The 22,938-nt window shown below is 39.7% G+C and overlaps 1 protein-coding gene across 1 annotated transcript; it reads right to left on the bottom strand.

The window, feature by feature from the left end:
• Positions 1-1,584: 1,584 nt before the first annotated feature.
• On the bottom strand, positions 1,585-22,907 carry anpepa (alanyl (membrane) aminopeptidase a). The gene is made up of 21 exons (XM_056372791.1): positions 22,640-22,907; positions 12,952-13,685; positions 12,660-12,802; positions 12,170-12,309; positions 11,871-11,997; positions 10,410-10,564; positions 9,814-9,927; positions 9,510-9,653; positions 9,114-9,179; positions 8,805-8,870; positions 8,529-8,704; positions 5,648-5,724; positions 5,368-5,501; positions 4,753-4,808; positions 4,526-4,673; positions 4,328-4,419; positions 4,114-4,224; positions 3,737-3,904; positions 2,878-3,018; positions 2,335-2,416; positions 1,585-2,196 (listed from the first exon to the last, which is right to left on the bottom strand). Exons 2-21 carry the CDS (start codon positions 13,554-13,556, stop codon positions 2,044-2,046), a joined length of 2,898 nt encoding a protein of 965 aa, XP_056228766.1. The 5' UTR covers positions 13,557-13,685; positions 22,640-22,907; the 3' UTR covers positions 1,585-2,043.
• Between the last annotated feature and the right edge of the window lie 31 nt (positions 22,908-22,938).

The raw sequence follows: 22,938 nt of genomic DNA, 5'->3' as shown, positions 1-22,938 counted from the left end.
CAAACCAGCCACCTACGAAGTTGTGCACCAGAACATGTCTCCTGAAACTGAACAACAGTTTGTTGCTTAGTCGACAAACTTCAGGAGGGAATACTATTTATACCAGGCCAGGAAAAATGTGTAACTTCCCAGGAAAACACAGTTTCAGTTTATTGAAATGACACACCAGGATATTGCACAATCCTCGAACTGAAAATATATAATTATTGTCTGTTGTTTTTCATAAACCTGTTGTGTCTCGTCTTGAGGATTAATCATGTGTTAAGCTTTGGAATATTGGAATTTCTCAAGATCAAAATACAACTAGGTTCCAATAAGATTTACAGTATTTCTTTTAAACCATGCGTCATAATCGAACAAAATATGTTCTCTCCACTTTGTTGAAAATGTTCTGTCCTCCCTTCTTATGTACGCACTTAACTACAGTTACCTGCCATGATGTTAAAGTGATTCCAGACTTTCACTGAAATTATGAACGTATGTTACAATGCAAAATACAATGGCCACAAACTCCAAAAAGCCCCCAGGGCCACTGGTTCGAGAGACCTATTGGCACTTTCAAATGTTTGCAAACCAGTTGTAATCACTGCTCCAACATCATACAACAGAGGGAATTGGTAGAATAAACATGTTATTAACTGCAATTCCACATATGTTGTGTACCACACACCTGCCCATGTGAATGCTTTTACATCTGGTGCACTGTGAGGCGTTGGAAAGGGAGTGGTGGAAATACTTCTGAGGGAGACTTACTGGATATTTAAATGTGATGCTTTGGTGTATCAATTATCAATTTATTAATAAAATATTAATGAGGAAATAGATTTCAGACCTTTTTTGCAAACTCTCTTACTCCTCTCTTTGTTGTATGTATTTTTAATGTTATGACTATCATTATGATGGTGACTATAACAACTTCTTGTCCACATAGACTTATAAGGATTCACCACATTTTGCTCTGTTTCACTTCTTTTTCCAACCACACCCTAAGTAATCCAATCAGTGTTATCCCCTCTTTTTAAAAATATTTTGTAAGATTTTTTACTGATATTCCCTAATATAATCAAAGCATTTTCATTATAACCTGGGCCCTGTGCGAGTGTACCTGAAGCAGGCCCAGAGGTACAATCAGTAGGTAAAATCAGTGGCGGGCCTCTTTCACCTTATTGTTATTTTCAACTTTATACAGGTAATAAAAGGTCAGTAAAACCTTGAGTCAGCTCGTGCTATCGCCTTGAACTATCAGTGTCACAACATCTGTTTCAAACAGGCTGAAAGAGAAAAGTTTCTCCTCTGTGCTAATCGTACTTCTCTGTCCTGAAGTGGAAGAGGTCCAGTAATGTTCCAGAGGGGTGTACTATTGTATTTTGTATATGGAAAAGTACTTGAGTAATTTTCTCAGAAAATGTTTTACATAATCTTTTTCTCCTACCACTTGAGAGCAAAATGATTCTCAATGTAAAAAACATCCAGTGTTGAGAATGACTAAACTTCAGGAAATAAGAATTTAACAGACGTTCTGCTCTGCTGTTTGCTAAGCAAAGAGAAAAGCTGTCATCACACATTTGCAGTGGTACACACATGTGGTCCACACACATCCAACTTTATTCATAATGCCATCTCTTTAAAATACAGTATGATGTTTCATGTTCATGGTATAAATTCATTGCATACATCATAATAAGCAGCAAATTATAAAGTGAAGTAGATGGGGGAAAAATAGAAAAGAAACATAAATTAATGAATTTCTGGCAGTAAAAATAAAAGTTATTTGAGTAAAATGACAGCTAGAGGTGAGAGTTCAACTTATTTATTTCACACTACATCACTGATATACATAGTGAAACCCGTGGTCCACTGATCAACCTATGTCTGTTGCTTTACACTGAAGCTGATGTCCAGTTATGTATAGTCAAACCAGTTGTCTTTGTGAAACTGTCAGAAAAGAGGCTGGTCATTTGTTGCTCCTGATAATTATAATGATTGTTACACATTACATATCCCTGACAATAAAAAAAAAAAAAAAAAAGGCAAAAAATGTTCTCATGTGGACTCCTCAGTAAACCACTTAAGCACGCTGGCTTTATTCTCTGTCACCCACTTGATGTTGGCTGTGGTCTTTTCTATGGCTTGCTCCAGGGCCAATGTGGCTGAGCCGAAACCAAGATGAAGGTTGTCTTCTTTGAATTTCTTCAGCTGGAGAGAGAGAGAGAGAAAGACAAAAACAAACACAAAAACTTGAACATCTGCATTTGCCATCTTTCTTTTCCTCCATCACCCTCAGGGGAATGGAGTGTGTATTTCAGTGTGGTTGTGTCTGTGTGGGCTGCAAACCTCCTGCAACTCAAACTCTGTAGAGAATCTCCTTGTGAATCCATTGATGAGATTAGAGAAGGAAAACGATCCTCTTCCATACCTAAAACATAAAGAGACATAAAGTTGACTTTAAAGATGTAGTCATGTGATCATGGCGATCAGCAGAGGGAAAATACGTATAATTCTGTTGATCATGATGAACATCTTTCTGGGAAATTGTGTGAAGTCTCGAGAACAGTTGAAACATTTCTTCAGGCCTCATTGTCTAAGCCTCATGATTATTTTTCTTGCTTCATGATTAGCTAACTCCTCTTCTAGGGCAGGACTGGAGAAATGCTTCACAAACTGGATGAGGAAACAGGGCAGAAATAGCAGTATGTGCACTTGGAGAAATTACTGCACATTTCTACCTTGAAATCCTCATTATTTTTGACTTTAGCACTCAGTTGAAAATTAATGCTGTATATTAAATACTAAATAATAATAATCTGTTTTTAATTAATTTCTTCAACTTGCTAACTGTTTTAACAACAAACCCTCCTCTGAGGAGTGAGCTCTTACTGCTGGAAAATGTAACTCCATTTTGCTCGGATGAAGTTCCAGGCCAGGGGCATCCCCACAACATTTGATGCGATGTACTGGATGGTAGAGGTGGCGTCTTGCTTGCGGATCTTAGTCGGGTCTAGGGTGTACTCCAGATACCTGGCTCAACCAAAACATTTCCTTACAAAGAAGTCATTTCCAAAACACAAATTTAATGCATGAAGAAAAATATTAGCTGAAGATCAGTCAATATTTCAAATAGCAAGTAAAAAGGGTGAAACATTTGTTACCTTTATGTTCAGGTTACTTACAATTTTAAATAGTAAACTACAGTTAAAATCAAGCTGTTGCCAAACAACTTCACACAATGCTGATTCAGCCTATCAGTGTCATAAATCTCTCTGTATTCTGCAGTTCGGTGTTTTTAAATCTGGTGTCTGTGGCAACTTCTCCGCACTGTGCACCTGTAGTGATGTGTTCTATGTCAACAAGTGAGTCTGCCACAGCTGAAGAGGGTGCTCTGTTGTCTGTACATTGGAAACATACCTGGAGGCTCGATTAAGCACCGGACAAACAGCCGCATTATTTCTCAGACATTTATTGTGTCCCCCTTGCAACTCAGTAGAACATGCTAAAGATTCCTTGATGATGATGATGTGGGTAGGAACCTTCAGCATGTTGTACTGTGTTTCTCAGGGACTCATTAAAAGTCCAGGATACAACAAACTGAAACTAGGGGTCTAGAGGATAGATTAAAAAAAAATCCACTTTATAATTGTTCATTGTTGTACATTGGAAAGGTACACATATAGATAAGTGTCTCATCCACCAAATTCCATGATTGAGGCTTTTCCACATATTCAAACCCTGCACGCACCTGTTCAAAAGCCACGGTGTTTTGGTGCAGGCCATGGCTGACCTGAGCCTGGAAGCCTCAGAGGCCAGAGTGGCGTTCTTGAACATTGTCCAGGCAAAGTCCCACTCCTCCACTCCACCAAAAGCTATGGCAATACAGTAAACTGTGCTTTTCAAGTTGGAATGGATCCTGGTCAACATCAAGATAAAGGTAAAGTAGATCAGAAAATGAATACAAAATTCTGAACAAACAGGTTCACAACTCTCACAGAGTTGGTTTGTGCATTATTTGCAGTTTTGTCACTGGCTGATTGGGACAGAACCAGTCCAGCAGTGAAATTTGTGCAATTATGAAATGTTAAAACTAGACAGAACTGGCTTAGACTGCTCTGTACTCACGGGTTGTGACTTGGATTTTCCATCCACTGTTTGTACCAGCTTTTGGTCAACTCCCTGCAGCCCCCAACACCCATACGGCAGGCTATCCCAATAGCATTGACCTGATTATACCTGAAAATTAAGATGATTGAGAAAACTGAAAAACTGCAATATTGAACAACGATACCCGACACGTTTGTTTTAAAACGGTATCTGCTGTTATAAGAATTCTTACTGGTCAGTGTGTCCTGCTGGTACTTTGGTCCAGTTGGCTGTAATTGTCTTGAAGTACTCAAAAAGTGGCTGTACTTGTCTCTTGAGGTATTTCTAAAAATACATCAACAGTAGCTTTTATATCCAGTGGTTTACACACTTCTCCTATTGGTATCAGGATAACTATTAGTATTACTATTGATAGTGAGGCAGTACTAACTTGTAAAGCTCCATAGACCTCAGTGCGGTCAAACATGAGGGTGTAGTAGTTGAGGTTTCTCAGAGCTGACTCCCAGGGGATGTATTCTCTCTCCTTGGACAGGTATTTGGTAGTTGTCAGCGCTAATGTTGTACTGATTATTTTGGCTCTGCACCAAGGAAACAAATCATTCACATGCATTGCAGACACACAATGTCTGAAGTGTTTAAATACTTATGTTTCTGTACCTTGCCAGGTTGAACGCGTCGTCTATGATCTGTGCTCTGTTGATGATTGGTAAAGCCTGAAAGAAATGTCACACACAAAAAATTGCATGTTCAAATTGACATATATAGACAATCATGAGGTGAAGCAAACAGAACACGTGCGACTTCTGCCAAAAGCCTTGATAACCTTTTTTATTCTTTCCTCATAAAGTCATTGTGTCTGTGGTTTCAAACACATTTATTGGATCCTGGGCTTATGGTTTAAGACCAAATGAAAACTGAGCAATGAGCAAACTCAAACTATAAATGTGCAGAACAGGAAATAGTCCAAAAAATGAATTAGTTAAGTAAATAAAATCCTTGCCCTCGGACAGGCCTTACAGTTATCCATTCTGCACTGTAACAATGCACCAAATCAACCTTTTACTTGTTTGGCCAAATAAACTTAAACCTGAACTTACACAATAAAGCACAATAAGTACAGAATAAAGTGAGCAAGTATGCAACCTCCATCAAAATGCATATTGTACATCTTACCATTTTCTGTATTTATCTAAAAGTGGATATAAAGCACAAACAAAACTGTCGCTGCATGGTATCAAAAACATTCGACAGGTGTGAGAACATGCCACTCACGTGATGGTTGGTGTTGAGCAAGGAGAGCAGACGGTTCCAGTTGTCAGGATCATAGTTCACCCTGAAGTATCCAGATACATTAGTGTTGGCCAGCACCCAGTCCTGTCCTGACACCTGCATCACACTGTTGGTATCTAGTCAAAAATATAAAATAAAGAGAAGCCAAAGCTTCAAAATACTCAGTTAACACTATGACCAGTGATTGAGTCCATCAACTTGGCAGGACGTTTTACATTACAGGTTGAATGTAGAAGAGCAGAGGGTGTAACTCTGATCGTACCTGTCTTCTGAAGGAGCCAGTGCTGTTGCTGCTCCACACCTGTCTTCATCCATGTAATAGGGACAAACCATATGTAACTGAACAGAAATAGACAAAGACAGTGAGACAGTGAGAAAAGTGGAAAAAGGTTGCTTTTTAGTCATGCTAGCATCATGGCAACAGGGATAGCAATGTTAGTCTATTGGTTGGTCTTTCTGTTGGACTATTTAATGGATTGCCATGAATAGACATTAATCGTCCCCAGAAGATGGATCGTTATGATTTTGGTGATCATCTGACACTGACATGCTAACATGCTAAATTAAAATGGTGAACATGTGAAACATAACATCAGTTTAATGTCAACGTTCTAACATTGTCCTTTTGCGCATGTAAGCACACCCACATTAGCATTTTTCTTGACGCACTGCTGTGCCAAAGTACAGCCTTACAAAGCCGCTAGCATGGCTGTAACCTCTTAGGACTCTATTTCAACCGTCCAAAGTGCATGGTCTTAAGAGCATGGTGCAAATGTTCATATCTACTTTTGCTATTTTAACGGCAAAAAAAAAAACGGTCGCTGCACCAGTTGCATAGTTCAAAAGGGTTCTACTCTGAATTATTCATGGAAGTGTTTTGTGCGTAACATGCAATAAACCAATCAGAGTACCACTTCCCATTTGCTCTAAAAGCCAGGCATGCTTGCACCTTGGCTCATTGCTGTTATAATGGCGCAGTGTTTCACACAGATTCTCTACAGTCTATTAGTGCGAGCTGATTACATATTGTGACTGGCCAGTGATCCCAATCCTGACGCACGCACACAACAGCTCGGTGTACCCTGAAGGGAAAGGAAGGGCTTAGCGAATCAATGAGCTGCACATAGCTCCACAAAGAAACAACAGCACAAATCTCAATTATAGCCATCTTTTATGTTATATTATGAGAAGTGTTAATACATTTTAAGTTCATTATGCATCTGTGGTGGGATAAATTTAGTCTAGGTGATGGATGGGAAACACTGTGGTGGATTGACCAGGTAGTAAGAAAGAACGCTTCTCTGCAGGGCCTCATTTGTGTGTTTCATCTTGTGTAACACACAATATGCCACAAAAACTGCTTGACTTCCTGAGGGCCGCTTTGCACTGGGTGCATCATAATATCATAAATACTGTAGGTCTCAACAAATGTTTGTTAATAAGACTAAAGGCTCTGCTTTTGCCAAGTGTAGTCTCATTAACAAACATTGAGACCTAAAGTATTCAGAATATTATGATTCCAAGGTCAGTGTTGTGCATGAACGCGTTCAATGAACGGTGTTCATTGAATATATATATTATTTTAAGTGAACACTGAACTGACGAATCGGTTTACAAATGATGAACATGAACGTGAGAGCCGTTCGTTTTACAACAGTTTTAGCTCACATTCTACGACAGTTTACTGCACGCCATATGACGTCTCCATAGATACGGCCCAGCTAGACTGGTGCTAGCGGTAGAGACGGTACAGATACATCTAGTACTGCTGAAGCCAGTTTGTCTGAGCACTTGAAGCAGTTTTATGAACAGACAAGTGAAGACTCAGACGGATTATATTTATATACAGAGTTTAAATGTAACTAATGTCTGTGATTTTTCAGTGGTATACAATAACTAATTTAGTTTGGGAGTGGCAATGATTTGGGGCTGGTGATGGATGGGTATGTAACCGGTAGGTTATGTCCTCCCCGCCACTGGGGGTTGCTGTGTAACCACTGCAGCATCCCAGCTTCTTCCGGTCCCACACCTGCAGCAAGTTCCCCAATTAGCAGCACATAAACACAGGTGGTAGCACTAACCATTCAGATCTTCTTGCTGCTGTTCCTGGTTTGGTGCCATTACACTTTGTGGAACCAACAAATGCTGCCTGTGGTCCCCCATGGTTGTCACATCATAAGCATTGATTGGGTATTATACAGCCAAGGTAATTGTATTAATCAATTGTAAGTTTCAGTAAATGTACTGAAGACAAGATTAACCTGATTAACCTGTGTTCTGTCTCTACAGCTCTGATTGCCACTGCTGCTTTGTACCTGTTGAAACTCACTAAAACCTTTAATTTCCTTTTTTGAGTTTTAAGTACTAGGTTTTCTTCAGTGATTTTTAGTCTATTTATGTTTTTAGTATATCTGTAATTTGTTTTATGTTTTAGTCTAGTGGTGAGGCTTATCTTACATAACGTATTGTTTTAAAATAATTTGATTCATACAGAAGTGGTTTAGTGCTTATCTTTAAAAGGTGGCCTTGTGATTTTGTTTATTTATTTTTTTGTGTGCTCTTTTATATTTTACGGTGATTTGTTTGTTGTGTTCTAGTTTTAACGCCTACCTAGAAGTGCAACCCCTCCGTTTTAGTCCAGCTCTCCACCTCCCTATTGATTTTCTTATAGTTCTCTTCTTAGTTCAGTTTTGAACTATTCTAAGATCACTGAAGCCTAGATACCGACCAATCTTCAGTTTGATGTTATTTTATTGCCACTGTATTGTATTAAGCGTTGCATCGCTGAAGGAAATTAAATGTAAAAGAAAACTCTCAAAATCTCAAAATCTCAAAACTACGTCTCTGTTAAATCTTTGAACTTACTTGTGTGGTCTAAGTAGTGTTCAATAATACTGTGTATTCCCAGGGTGGCGTTGTCGGGTTTGTTTTTAAATTTAGCTCGAGTTTTAGCCAAGACCTGATCAGGTTACAGGTAGGAGGTTGAAAAAGAGTATCGGGGGGGGAAAAAACAACAAATGAACGTGAACTAGTTCATTTTTGAAACTGAACTCAGTTCAAAATTTTAAAAAATGAACTATGAACATGAACTAGTTCATTTTCATCCGTATGAACTTACAGGATAAGGTAAAACTGATTCCTACTTGAACTGAGAGGGCCTCTCCACTACAGAGTCTGGATCCAACAGGAAGTGTTTCTGAGTGATACTTCCTGTCCTGGTGTCAATAGTGACCACTGGAAAGCCCATCTGGAGAGTCCAGCGGTTCATGATGTCATGGACAGTGTGTGGTATATGAATACCTGGTGTGTTTTCAACAGCCTGAAAACAAACAGAAGGCAGCAAGAATTTAGAGGAAACACTCACACCCATGGACAACACATCTGTTGTTTTTTTGTTTTGTTTTTTTAGCAGAACTGACCTGTTGGAGATGATCCCACAGGTCTGTATACACTGTGTTACTGAAGGCAAATTTGTTTAGGTAAGACTGCGGAGACAAAGCAGTCAGGCACAGACAGTCATTTATCCACACAGGAAATGAGGTATCTTGAATTTAAAGGAAATCATCTTGAGTAACTGTGAGGGTTACTCATACACCAAACATAATAACAAAAAGACTTCCTTTGATTTGTCATACCCACAAACTCTGTCATCATCAGTGCCACAAACACACGCACACAGTGGCAGTGCTAACTAAGTTATGAGGCCCTATAAAAGGGTTAATACTCACACTGAGTCCTCTGGCAAACACGGGCTCAGTGAGAAACTCTGACAGCATCCTGAGGACGGCCGCTCCCTGGAAACAACAAACACAGAAACCACCAGAATTTAGTTGGTTTGAATTTCTCATATCAGCAAAGTATTTTGCATTCAACCCAAAAGCAAATATTAAAACAAGATGTTGCCCTTATGGCAGAATATGGCTTTGATGTTTGTGATAAATGTTGGTTTTTTTTTTGTTTTTTTTTAATTTTGAGAATTTCAATCACAGGAGTTCCTTATTCCTAAAAATACATTTATCTATATTACCTGTAATTGGTTTTAGAAAAATGTGAAAAGGCAAAATTGTAATAAATCCTTTATGTCGACATCAGATACTGAATAAACTAATGTCAGAGGAGCAAACCTTGCTGTAGGAGATGGTGTTAAACATCTCGCTTATCTGGGCAGGCTCATTGACCTCCTCCTCTCGGCGGGACAGCGGGTGAGAGGAGGCCAGGGCGTCCACAGCAAACACCTTGTGCATGTCATACAGGATGATTTGGTCTTTCTGCAGCCAAGCAGAGAGGTGAGTTAGCAGGGGCTTTTTTTTTTTTTTTTTTTTTTTTTTAAAACCAAACCGTGTCTGTGAGAGGTTGTGGATCTGTGAAATGCAACTGCACATCTCTTATGAAGAGGTCGGTTGCTGAGGGGACAAGTACAGCTCTTACCATGTTCCAGGTGGGCTCAGCATAGTCAGCTCCCAGGTATTCCACGTATGACGCAAAGCCCTCGTTCAACCACAGGTCATTCCACCATCGCACAGTCACCAGGTTGCCAAACCACTAAAAATATATATATTTATAGAGTAAAGCGATCAAGAGCTCTGTCACAGTAACCAGTAAACCTTTTGTCTCAGCAGATTCTCAGGAAACTAGTCTTTTCGCAAACACAGTTTCTGACAGTGCATGAAGCTTTTGGCCAACATTACCACTAAAGTTCCACTCCAAGAAATATAAAAACTGAATCAGCAGGGGCTTAAGAAAATTCCCAACCACTGAATTTCACATCCATCTTTATGACAGACTTTAAACACATCTAAAAAGTGAGCAGGGTTCATTTGTCCCCTGGTGATGATCTGTCATCTTTTTGTTTGCAAAGGGAGGTTTAGCACTCTGGCTAAATTATGTATAGCATTCCTGTGACCTAGCTGAGATTGAGTTTGCAACCTCTGTTTCAGCTTACTACAATGTTTTTTTTTCTTTTTCTCCTGATTACTAAAACTGAAAAGTGATGAGAGCCACTTGGCAGAAATATTATGGCCTACCATGTGCGCAAGTTCATGGGAGATGACCGTTATAACTCTCTCTTTGTTTCCAGTGGAAGATTCAATGGGGTCGAAGAGTAGGGCCGTCTCCCTGTATGTGACCAGACCCCAGTTCTCCATCGCCCCGGCATTGAAGTCGGGCAGAGCTATCTGATCTAGACAAAACAAGGACATCAGAAATTCAAAGACAAATTGCGTGTGTTAGAAATGGACACCACCAAACCCATAAACCACCCCGATATCATCCATTTCCTTTTGAATGAAAAGGATGTCTCACCAAAGTCACTTTAATGTTACTTTGTATATCAAATAGACTGGTGTTTTTAGCATACATGAGATCCACCAACTGGTGCTTGATTCAATAAAATTTTATTTGTTTGGTTGTCCAACATTTATAGGATGTACTTGACAGAGATAGTTGGTGAAAAAAGAAGGAATTTGAGGTAGAAATACCCTTGGAAATGTGCAATATATCGGTCGGTTGGTCAGTCTGCCCATCACTTTGGTTCAGACTGAAATATCTCAACACCTACTGGATGGTTTGGAACGTAATTTTGTAAACTTTTGCAATTTGACTTAAACGTTTTTACTTTATTTTTCTATATGGTACCATCATCAGGTTATTTTTTTTTAATTTGCACCATACTTTGATTTATGACCAAATAATTGCAAAATTATTATTAATTACCCATTTCTGTGTTTTTGGTATACTAAGACGGAAGCAACTTATTTTTATGGATTGTGGCTTAGGGTTTCTGTTGCAAGAGACCAGGCGAGAAGTTGTTAGAAACCAACTCTCCTTAATTCTGCAAACAAAACATTATTCCATGGAATCTTACACAGTTGTCTTATCATGAAACACTGAATTGAAATACAGTAACCTCTCTCAGTATAGGGGCTAATTTATAGGCCCGACTTATGGGGTGTTATGCCAAAGGTGTAATATATACCTAACTGTGGCACAAATAATGTCCTATATTGTTGTAAGACAAAAGTAAAAGCGTCACACAGTAATTAAAATATGTTGACAAAAGGGATGAAAACGTGTTATATGTAACACTTTATGACTGGCTACTGTAATAGTCACTAAAATGTGTTGCTGCTGAGGCTGCACTGTGTGGGAGCCAGATTTTTGTGGTGTGTTACAGGCCTCAGCTGTTAGCTGCCAACACGCTAGACGGAGACAATGGATATAAAACATTATCCCTACATAAGCATATCAGCAATATCATTGTGTGTACACTAGCATGGCAAATGTTAACATTTACATAGTAGCATTTACCCTGTGTAAGTACAGCCCCACAGAGCTACTCGCATGGCTTTAGACATGTGTTATATGCAATGTTTTCTTTCTAAGTACAAAGGCTGAATGTTGGGTTATGTGACATAAAGGAAATGACTGATATTTCTGTCTTTACAGAAAAATGTTTGCCACAGCATGCTGATGCTAAGTTGTTCTACCTGACTTGGAGAGTGGATATGTTGCATTGTAGTAGTGTTCATAGAACTGAAGGATCGGCCCAGTAACGTTGAGCGCGTAGTCACCCTGTCTTTCATCGATGGCTTTTTTTCGAGCCCAGATTCGAATCTGCAAAGATTTTGAAAGCTTGTAATCCACAACAATGGATCAAAAAACAGAACATCTTTTGTCTTAAGGCTGTTAATTTAATTCTACCATCACAGGAATATACAGTACTATGGATGACGTGACCTCTGACCCTTGCACAACAACTATGATATACAAACACAAAACTTCTTACCAACAAGTTGTGGTTTTGGTTTGACTGAACGCTAACAAAGTCACTGACGATAAATGCCAACAGATATGTGGACATTCTCTCTGTGGGCTCAAACGTAGTAACTTTGACAGGAATCCAATCAATAACAGAGTCTGCAACATCTGTGCGGGGAGAGGAAGAGACAGACCTTTACACTCTGTTAGCATTAACAGTATCTAGTTGCTGATTTTCTTGTAACATGTCGTCCAAGTTATTAATTATTTACAATGAAACTGACTCATCACACATTAATGAACATATGTTTGTACCTGACATTTGCTCTGAAAATCACTTTTCTGTTACCACTGATGGTCTTTGTGTTGAAGTTAATAAACATAAAATTTCAATTTCAGTTTGTTTTGTTGTCCTTATTAGATTTTATAATTTGCTTTTGTGCAGGCCAAGTTTCCCCAGTGAATTAAGATGCAACAAAAATTCTGAAAAACTTATTTTTTGTATCTTTAAAACAGACCTTTTTCCCTGCCGTTGGACAGAGCCACGGTGCCTGGTTTGTGGATGATGATGACATTGAAGACAGCTTTCATGGCCGGCTCGTCAAAGCATGGAAAGGTCTTCCTGGCAAACGTTGCTTGCATCTGCGAGGTAGCAACAACTCTGCAAAATGTTGCAATTAAACATTAACACAAAATAGACCAACCAAGTGAAAGTCTCACAAAGAGTAACACTGGAACCATGAAAATTAACTCTCACTGTCAAGAGCAGTTGGATGCTGCACCGTTATGCTATGATATATCATTGCTTACTTCTTCACACCATCCTCAACATATTCACTCCTGTAGAAGCCCTCCAGGTCGTCCGCCAGCTCTCCCTGAAATTCAGTGTATAGTACATAGGTCGCTCCCACGGCTAGTCTGTGCTGCAGCTGAAGGACCAGATACTCTGTCTTCACCACAAGCCAAGACCTTTGTATAGCAGGTGCACCGACTTCACCCAGGCCACTCAGTTTGGCATGGTGCCCATGGAAGTTGGTGAGGTTCAGCTTATTGGAGTGGATGATGATGAGGTCTGTTTCCTTCATACACCTGAAGACCACCGCTGAATGTCCAATGAAGATGTACAGGCCGTCTGTGTTGGGCTCCAGCCGGGGCCACAGGGTCACGTTGTAAGAGACAGGAACAAGGGAGTCTGGAAGTCTGTAGCGATCCCAGGGTTCCTTTGGAGTGGAGGCGGTAGTAGCAGGTTCAGGCATGCTGGTGCTGTCTGCCCCTCCATCTCCAGGCCTGCCTTGATTCTTGGCCCTTTCCTTGTCATAGGCAATGGACAAAGCTATTATCGTTGCCAAAGCGGTGGCCGCCAGTACAAGCAACCCAAGGCCCACATTTTTACTGACATAGTAGACTTTCCCCATGTCCGTTTCAGGAGGTCAGAGCAGGACTCTAAGGGGTCTCAGTCTGTGATCGTCCAGGACAACAAGTGTCTTCCCTCCTCAGTTAATGGTTGAGCGATTAACATGGCAAAAAAGACATTTTCATAACACCTAAGGAGAAATGGAAACATTGGAATAAGTTGGTCATTTAGTCTGCAACTCAGCAGCAATCAGATTCATAAATGTCAAGTAATAGCGTACAGTCTGTGTTGTTGTGTCATGTGTGTGGCCAAAAATAAATAGTCCCATTCATAGAAAAACTGCCTGCACACTGACAAAAAAGTAAAAGAAACTATAAAGATGATAATAAAGATTTTTATTCAAATTTTTTTTCACTGTGTCACTTAAATGAATATGTCCATTTTCATGGTTGTTCCATGCAAGTAACTGCTAAACCCACTGAATGTATTGAACTGAGCAAGAGTATGTTTTGCCAGTTTCAGCCAGTTAGCCTAGCATAGCACAAAGACTGGAAACAGCTTGCTTGGCTCTGTCCATAGACTACGAAATCCACCCGCCAGAAGAAAAGTTCACTTATTAACATGTTATGTCTGATTTGTTTAACCACATGCTCTCACTGGGGATATATACCAGAACATTTCTTGGTCATGCTTAGTCACCTCTTGGAGCCTCCAATAGTTATCTGTCATCACTGCAGCTTTAGAGGTGTTATTGAGCCGATTTTGTTGCCTTTGGACAGAGTCAGCTGTTTTCCCCTGTTTCAGGTCTTACATGCTAAACTAACTAGGTGCTGGTTGTAACATACAGTCATGATAGTGGTATCAAATTAAATCTCAGCAAAAAAGTGAATACATGTATTTCTCAACACAATGAGTTTTTGTTTTAGCAAGTATTAATGATATACCTGTGTTAGTAACTGAATACAAAGAACTATTGTTGTTTGTAATGAGTTATGTCTCACTGGACGAAGCAAATTCTTCTTATTAAAACTGCAGCTTTTTAGTACAAAACAGGATCAGTGTTTTTTTCTCTTTGTTTTTTCACTGCAGTACCTGCAGTATATTGAAGGATCAAAGATGTATCTACAATATGAAGTCAAAAGCTCAAGTCCCTTCTGTTATTGCTTTTTTCTCTTCGCTTGCTTGAGGTTATTATTATGGTATTACTGTTTTCCTCTCCTTTTTTATTATTGGTCTCTCAGTCTTGTCTGTATGTCCTATGTGTCTTACAGTAGTAGCAGTATTTTCCATTTCACTGCGTCTTCAACTTTTCTCTCTGTGTGTCATTTATGTTTAATTATAACCACGGGGGTGGTTACCAGACCACGTGAGCTATCACTTCTGCACAGGCAAGAACAATTTGATAATAGAAAAGGTCAAAGTGCAGCATTATAAAAGAGACTCTGGTTAGTTGTCTTCAAAGAGCAGTTGTGAAAGATAAGCAACATTTACAACGAACATCTTGCCCTGACACTCTTTAATATTCCCAGCAGTCTCACATTTCAAGTAGTCCCAACTCATACACGAAAGGCCATAAATTCTGATCGTGATGTAGGATTGCAACATAAAGTCAATAAAATAATGTCTATTAATCCTGTAATGGATAATCTGTAGAGCCTGCATTTAGTTTAGCAGGAGGCCTGGAATTTATTCTTAATGAAAGAAACTGTGCACTGAAATTAGCTCAAACTACAAATAAGTCAAAGGTTTTAACCGACAAAGCTTCCCAACTCGGCTAAAACTTTTTTTTCCTGCTCTGTATCAGAATTACTTCACATTTCCAGTAGCTGCACAGGGATCAGCCTTCGTATCATGGTACTCTGCAAACTCACATACATGAGAGAAGATAACTCATGACACTCTGTGCCAAGCTACTTACATTATTTGTCATACAAAATCCTGACTGTGCCAGTTTATTTTTTACTGGAACATCCTTCCTTTCCTTCCTATCTGATGACATGTACAGATGTTTCCTCTAAAAAATCAGCATCTAATCATTTTACGGTACATGTGGATTATATGAGACAACACCCAGAGTGGTCAGTGACCACAGTTATGTCAGCAGATTCGGTAGTCAGCTGTTCTTAAGTACAACCTGTTTGTCTTGGGCAGTGGTTTATAAAAAACATTCATATCAGTAATAACTTTTATGAAATCCTTTATAAAATTGTTTTATAAGAATATTATCTTAGTGTACAGAAAATATTGTTTATACTGTATATTAACAACAGTATCTTTTGAGTTTTTAACACCACTTATTAATAGGGTGTTCTTTAAATAGGGGTTTATACTGTGAGTTGAAACTTATATTGATTCTGTAGAGGAAAAACTATTGACTTTGGACTTTGAATGAAGTTACATACTCTTCATGTAATGACAGCTGAGACATCTCCATGATAAGTAAGTGGACTTTATCTACTGATGAAGATTGTGAGTTAGATTGAATGTCCCCAACTCACGTTCCTATTAATGATTTAGTAGCATTTACAATTTCAGCCCTGATGTGACCGTTTAGTAATGTCTTCCTATCTAATAAACTATTATTTCTGCAGTGATAAATGCTGATAAGTGATTAATGCAGTGCTCTAACTTTTTGAATTTCTAATGAACCATTAAGACTGGAGTTGTAAATGCTGGTAAGTTGCTAATAAATAGATTCTGGTCAGAAGGTAATGAGTCTTTATGATGATATGAGGAGCTACCTGGAACAACAGCATGAGCTGGAGGATGATACACGCCAACTAAATTGATTTTATTTATTTTTATCTGTCAGTTCAAGCTTTACTCTATTAATGCCCAATTCATCAATGAAGCATGAATAAATGCAATTTATGCAATAAATGACAAATTATTGATAAATTATTAAAGCCTTTAGCTACAACTTACAAATCCTTTATAAAGTAGACCTATGCCTTTTCCTTAGTGAACAGCACATACAAGTTTATCTTTCCTCCACACACCCACAAAGAATTATTAAGTTGATGATTTATCTACAACACATGGTGCGACAACAACACTTTTATAGTAGGCCACTGCTAAAGATAGGGTTTCCTTTGTCATAGTAACTTAAATTTGGAAACAAGTTTACCTTAGCTAACTTCTGGTATTCAATTCTAATACATTAGCTTCACCTAGTCGACTACAATCTTTTGTTTTATACACTTCACTTGCATACACATAATTCTCCTTGTGGTAAAAGTACACATTTTAATGCAAAAAAAAAGGAAATTTGAATTCCTAATATAACCAGAGTTGGTATTTAAGCCCGTTACTTAGGTCAGGTAGTAATAAATGAGACCATCAAACAACAAAATCAACTTGTTTAATAGACCAAACAAGGTGCAGCAGTGATAAGGCACACTTTATCAGGTTTATCTACCATTTTATTGATTTATTCATTTGAAGAAAGACACCCAGGCTGAAAAGATCATTAAGTCCTTCAGGCACACATACAAAAAATGATCTTCCACAGTCATTGCCATGTGAACTCAACACCCTAAGATACAGAACATCTGGAAATGATGAATCTGCATTTGATTAAACTTTGGAGACCAAGACCATACAGACATGGCCACTCTAGGATTTCTCCATAATATAAAACCTGCTGTCAGCCATCTGTGCTTCTGTTTTCAGACTGGACAGCAAACTGTCCAGTAGAAAAGTTGTAATTATGTAATTTCATGTTTTTCAGGCTGATTATTTTACCCAACAAAGCCATGGGCCATAGAAAGCACATATATAAAAAAATTAGATGCCTTTGAATAATCCTCACAAAATGCACTACTTACAAAAAAAATAATTTCTTTCAGCTTTCTTGTCCATTTTAAGTAGATTGTTTAAGAACTTTATTTTGATCTACTGTCAATAGCTTGAAGTAATTTGAAGTTACTTAATGTTTTTTTCTGTTCAAGTACAATTTCTATTGAAATCAATATAACCAATTGACAATAAAATATATTAAGTATGTTATTTATCTTAACCACACCAAATAACATGAAATTCAGTGGGACAAAAGCTAAGATAGCAGCTACTGAGTTAGCTTTAGTGGTATCTTGTATTGTTTTTCTCCATATGGAGCCGCCTCATTTAGTTTTTTCATCATGTAACTTTAGCTTTACTTTTAGCTAATGCTAACCTACACCATCTCATACAAGTCACAAGCTAGCATTTCCTCGATTCAGCCCTCTTAATTTAGTTGTCTAGTTTAATCTTATGTCTGTCAGAGAGTTCAGTAAAGTGCACTGGAGTGTTATAGTCCACAGATTTCCAAGCCAGAGTGCAATTACTGCATTTTGGGTTCAATTTTAGTTCTGTTTTTTAGCAGGCGTAGTTACTTCAAATTTAAAATTAGTTTGCACAGAAATTAAATTTCTGTGGCTTTACAATTTTTTATACTGTAAAACGGATGTGTTTATCTGTGTAAGTTCTTGACAAAATTTTGTTCAAATAAGTAAAGGTCCTATCTGCATATTGCTTCTGTAGAGAGCAGTTGTCAGGCTCAGACCGAATGGCTCCCAAAACAGACCCGGACACGAGAAAAGGTTCAAAGTCTTTAATACAAAAATAGTTCAGTACACGGGTGGTCAATCAGAATCACGATACACGCAAAAGTATCAAAATCGTCAGACAAAACTCACTGGTCAAAAAAAGGCAAAATCATACAAATATGAGGGACTACACAAGAGAATGCTGAAGCGCTCAAATGGGGTAGAGACGATCTGGCACAGAAGGGAAGGAAAACACACCTTATTGAACTTGTAGAGGGAGAGAATGAGACACAGCTCCAAGGCCGGAACACATTCCTAGGAAAGTCGTCAACTTGACATCCTTGAGTGAGTCAACAGAACCTCTGCCATTTCTTTGACGAAGTGAAGCTTAGACAATGGAATAAATCGTACCATTTTAGAAAATCTATCTACCACTGTAAGAACAGTGGTGTTACCTTCAGACAAAGGCAGTCCAGTGACAAAGTCTAGTGAGATGTCGGACCAGGGGCACAGAGGCACAGGAGGAGCAGGAGACTAGAACTAGGAGCACAGAAGGTCTTGTTCTGGGAGCAAACCGTGCAGGCAGCAATGTACTCGGTGACATCCTTCCTTGTCGAAGACCACCAAAACCTCTCCTTAATCCTAAAAAGGGTTCTGCAAATTCTGGGGTGACGAGAGACGAGAAAAGAATGAGCCCAGGTTATTACTTGTCCCCTGAGCTCAGGGGGTACAAACAGTCTGTAATGTTGTACTCCCTGTGGTATTTGAATTGCCTCTCTCTCTTTGCTCTCCACATCTCATGTGATGGCTCCCAAGAGACGGGCTGGACAGGAAGGGCAAACTAGATTTAGTTTCTGTATCTGCAGAAAACAGTCTCAAAAGGGTGTCTGGTTTTAGATTCTTGGATCCAGGACGATAAGACAAACAGCCCACCTGGCCTGCCAAGGATTCAAAAATTTGGCGGTCTTGAGATACTCAAAGTTCTTATGATTTGTCCAGACCAGGAAAGGTTGTTCTGCTCCCTCCAACCAGTGTCTCCACTCCTCCAATGCGACCTTAATGGCTAGCAGCTCCCGGTCCCCCACATCATAGATTTGCTCTGTTGGAGACAACTTCTTAGATAAGAAGGCAGAAGGATGCAATTTATTGTCTTTCACTGTCCTCTGAGACATAACCTCGAATCCCCAGAGCAGAGGTGTCCACTTCAACCACAAACTGGCGAGAGGTGTTTGGTAGTGATAACACTGGAGCAGAGGTAATACAGTCTTTCAACCGCTGGAACACGGCATTGGCATGGGAGGCCAAGGAGAACTGCGACTTAGAAGAGCTTAGGGCATGCAAAGGAGCAGCTATAGTGCTGAAATTCATAATAAACATTCAGTAAATGTTAGCATAACCCAAGAATAGTTGTACATCATTCCAAGGGGAGGGAGTGGGCCAGTCCTTCGCTGCCTGGACGTTTTCTGGGTCCATCCTGATCCCCAGGTCAGTGGCACAGTCATAAGGGCAATGAGTAGGGAGAGAGATTGCCTAAGCCTTGTTGAAGACCTCCTTAGACTCTAGACAGAACCCCAGAACAGACGAAAGGTCAGAATACTGGGAGTCCTTAGTAGTGCTCATGGCACTAGGGGATCCTGGTGAGGCAGGCTCTAAAGGTTTCTTGAGGAACTGACAGTCCACTCCCCAGGACAAAATCTTGCCTGTAAACCAGTCAATGTGAAGATTGTGTTTGATGAGCCATGGATACCCCAGGCTGAGCGGATGTTGAGTGGGTGAACTGATCTGTTCCATGTGAGAATCTGAGAAGGTTAAGGTAACTGGGGTGGTGTGATGGGTTACCGTACATAGGAGGCGCCTGTCGCTTGCAGTGGGAGTCAATGGCTGAGCGAGGGGCAAGTTAGGAAGCTTCAATTCAGTTGCTAGAGCATAGTCCATGAAATCAGCATCAGCACCGAAGTCCACCAGGGCTGGGTGACTGCGAGAGTGAGACTCAGTCTCGCAGTCTTTGAAGCTAATGCAATCAGGGTATCCAACTCAGGGGGAAGGTCCAGTGGAAATAATTGATCTTTCAAAGTCTCAGAAAGCTGATTCCACCCACTATGTGCCACTAGTGTGCAAAACTCGCTTCACGACCAGGTGTCAGTTTGAAAAATCTGTGTGAAAGTCTTCACAAAAAGGGGCAAGGAATTACATAGGGCCGATGTCCGATCCCACTCAGCTGTAGCCCAAGCCTTGGCACGACCAGACAGATAGGAAATGATGTAAGCTATCTTAGCTCGATCAGAGGGGAATGACGACACTTGAAACTTGAAATGTAGTTCACATTGTGACAAGAACGGTCAGCAATCACCTGACTCACCTGAGAATCTTTCAGAGCTGGCTAACCGGATGTGTGACATCGTTGGAACGGAAGTTGACGGAGCCGCGTCCAGAGTAACTGACGGAGCTGCAGCACCCTCAGTGGCAGCAGACAAGACAGCCATACTTTGAATACGATCAATGAGGAAGTTCATTTGCGCAGCAAGTTCTGAATATGCTGTCTCATGCCGCTTTGATGCTTCCTTCATTTCTTCTTCGGAGTAAACCGATCTCTTCCTCCTGGTAGTGGATTCTCTGTCCCTTTGCCTGTAGCGCTACACAAACAGGATCTTGGTCTGTGGAGTCCATGTCATGGCCAGATCGTACTGTCAGGCTCACAGACCAATACAGGACCAGACACGAGAAATGGTTCAAAGTCTTTAATACAAAAATAGTTCAGTACATGGGTGGTCAATCAGAATCAGGCAAAAGTATCAAAATTGTCAGGCAAAATGGGCAAAACTCACTGGTCAAAAACAGGCAAAATCACACAAACGTGAGGGACCACACGAGAAAATGCTGGAATGCTCACAAGGGAGTAAAGACGATCTAGCACAGAAGGGAAGGGAAACATACCTTATATACACTAGGAGAGGGAGCCACAATGAGACAGGTGCAAGACATTAGGGTGGGAAACAGCAATCACACAGGCGGGAAACTTGACAGGACATGGGGAATGACACCAGACAAGACAGATACTGTAAAAATCAAACAGGAAGTGACACAAAACCTAACTAAGACAGACTAACTTGACGCACCCTGACAGAAATACAATACATACACCATCTGTCTGTTAGAAAATCTGATGAAAATGTCAAAAAATGTCTGTCTTTTAATTTAAAATAACTAATAAAGGTTTGTCATGACATGTGACTGATGATGTACTGATCTTATATACAGTATGTATATTTGTATATTTGTTATATACAAAATTAAATCTTAATATAAACAGACTAGAGTGAAGCACAATCAGCTTGTGAAATAGGTATGTAGGGGTTCATAAGAAATAATGTTTCAAATGTCTATTTTGGCCAAGTTAATAAGCAATATAAGCCAAACAAATCACTAGGACTTTCCCAGTCTGTGTCAGCAGAGAGAGAGAGAATGTTTATCTTGTGGACTCCAAGTTACATATTTCCACGGAGTGAAAAATGACAACAATGGAACCTGTGAACACCCCAGTTTCATAATGTGATTTCAACACACTCTCCCTTCCAGTTCTTTTCAAGTACTGTGCATTACTGGTAATTAACAGAAATTATTGAAATAAATCAAAATAGGCCTAGTTAGTAGAAGCAGAAGTATTCTGCTTTTGGACTGGTGTTGACATCTGACAAGAACTAAAACTGGACATTTTGAGAAATGCATCAACACCATGATATATTCACACACATTGTTTCATTGCATCATTTTTCTCTTCTCACACACTTTGTCCTTTCATATTTCAACCACATTTCCTGAACAGGATCAATTAAGTTAATCTTATCTAAAGAATGTGAAGGTAAGGTAAAGGTAACGTAAGCACGCACGCACGCACGCACGCACACACACGTTTGCATTATCCTTCGACCTGCACATGAACCTGTAACCTATCAGCTGTGTGGTCTCAGCCCCACATTGTACAGATAAGTTTCAGCCAGCTGTAGCAGATGCACAATTTACTTCCTGTTCAACCCACACTGGATGTTGAGAGACAATCAATAAATCCAAACCAGAGCCAATAATTCAAACTGGAACTTTAGTACATTAAAAAATTCCTGGTTAAAACAACAAGCATTTCATAACTGCATTGTGCAATGACTATTTACTGTTTGCGGTTACTAGCCTTGTTATATGTAGGGTATCATTGTAAATGAAACCAGTGGAATTGAAAGTAGATGAAGAGGGAGGGGCAACAGCTGGCTGCTTTGTGTTAACTTTAAAGGTCAGTGATCTTCATGATTTTTGAATTTCATAAACAGCATCTCGAAACTGCATTTCACAGTGGTTATACTCAGTCTATTCTGCATTCGTGCACCATTCATGCACAGTCAAGTATAAACCCTATTGTTGGAGACCAATTCTGAGACGCATTCTTCAGTGTAAAAGAAGCAGCACAACATTGCAACAGATGCCAAAAACTTTAAAGCTTATGCATGGACAAATGCAGAGCCTGTATTTCCACCACGAGAGAAAAACAAAACTTGCAACAAATAGGGTGACCTGGCATGCAGCATGTTGGATACATTAACATGTCAAACAGGAGAAAAACAGCACATACCAAACCCTGTGTAGCTGTCTGCATGGGACGCACAAGTTGAGCTGAAGTGATCCTGGCTAACGTAAAACACTCACAGTCTGCTTCGGTGAGGTGGGAGGTGGTGAGAGCTCCCACAGGCTTTTTCTAGGGATGTGGTGGGGGAAGGCGGGGGGACAACTCTGTCAATTTCCCCCCAAAAATACCCCAAAATTAGTGGGAAGGGGAAGCAGCTGAAGGAATGTGGCTATATCAACTAGACTGCAAACTCTTTGTGGTTGAGCAGAAAGAACTGCATAGGATCGTCAGAGGTACAGAGTGTT

This window comes from Seriola aureovittata, chromosome 1 (genome assembly GCF_021018895.1).
Source record: "Seriola aureovittata isolate HTS-2021-v1 ecotype China chromosome 1, ASM2101889v1, whole genome shotgun sequence".
Taxonomy (NCBI): domain Eukaryota; kingdom Metazoa; phylum Chordata; class Actinopteri; order Carangiformes; family Carangidae; genus Seriola; species Seriola aureovittata.
This window is presented reverse-complemented; position numbering and strand designations above follow the sequence as displayed.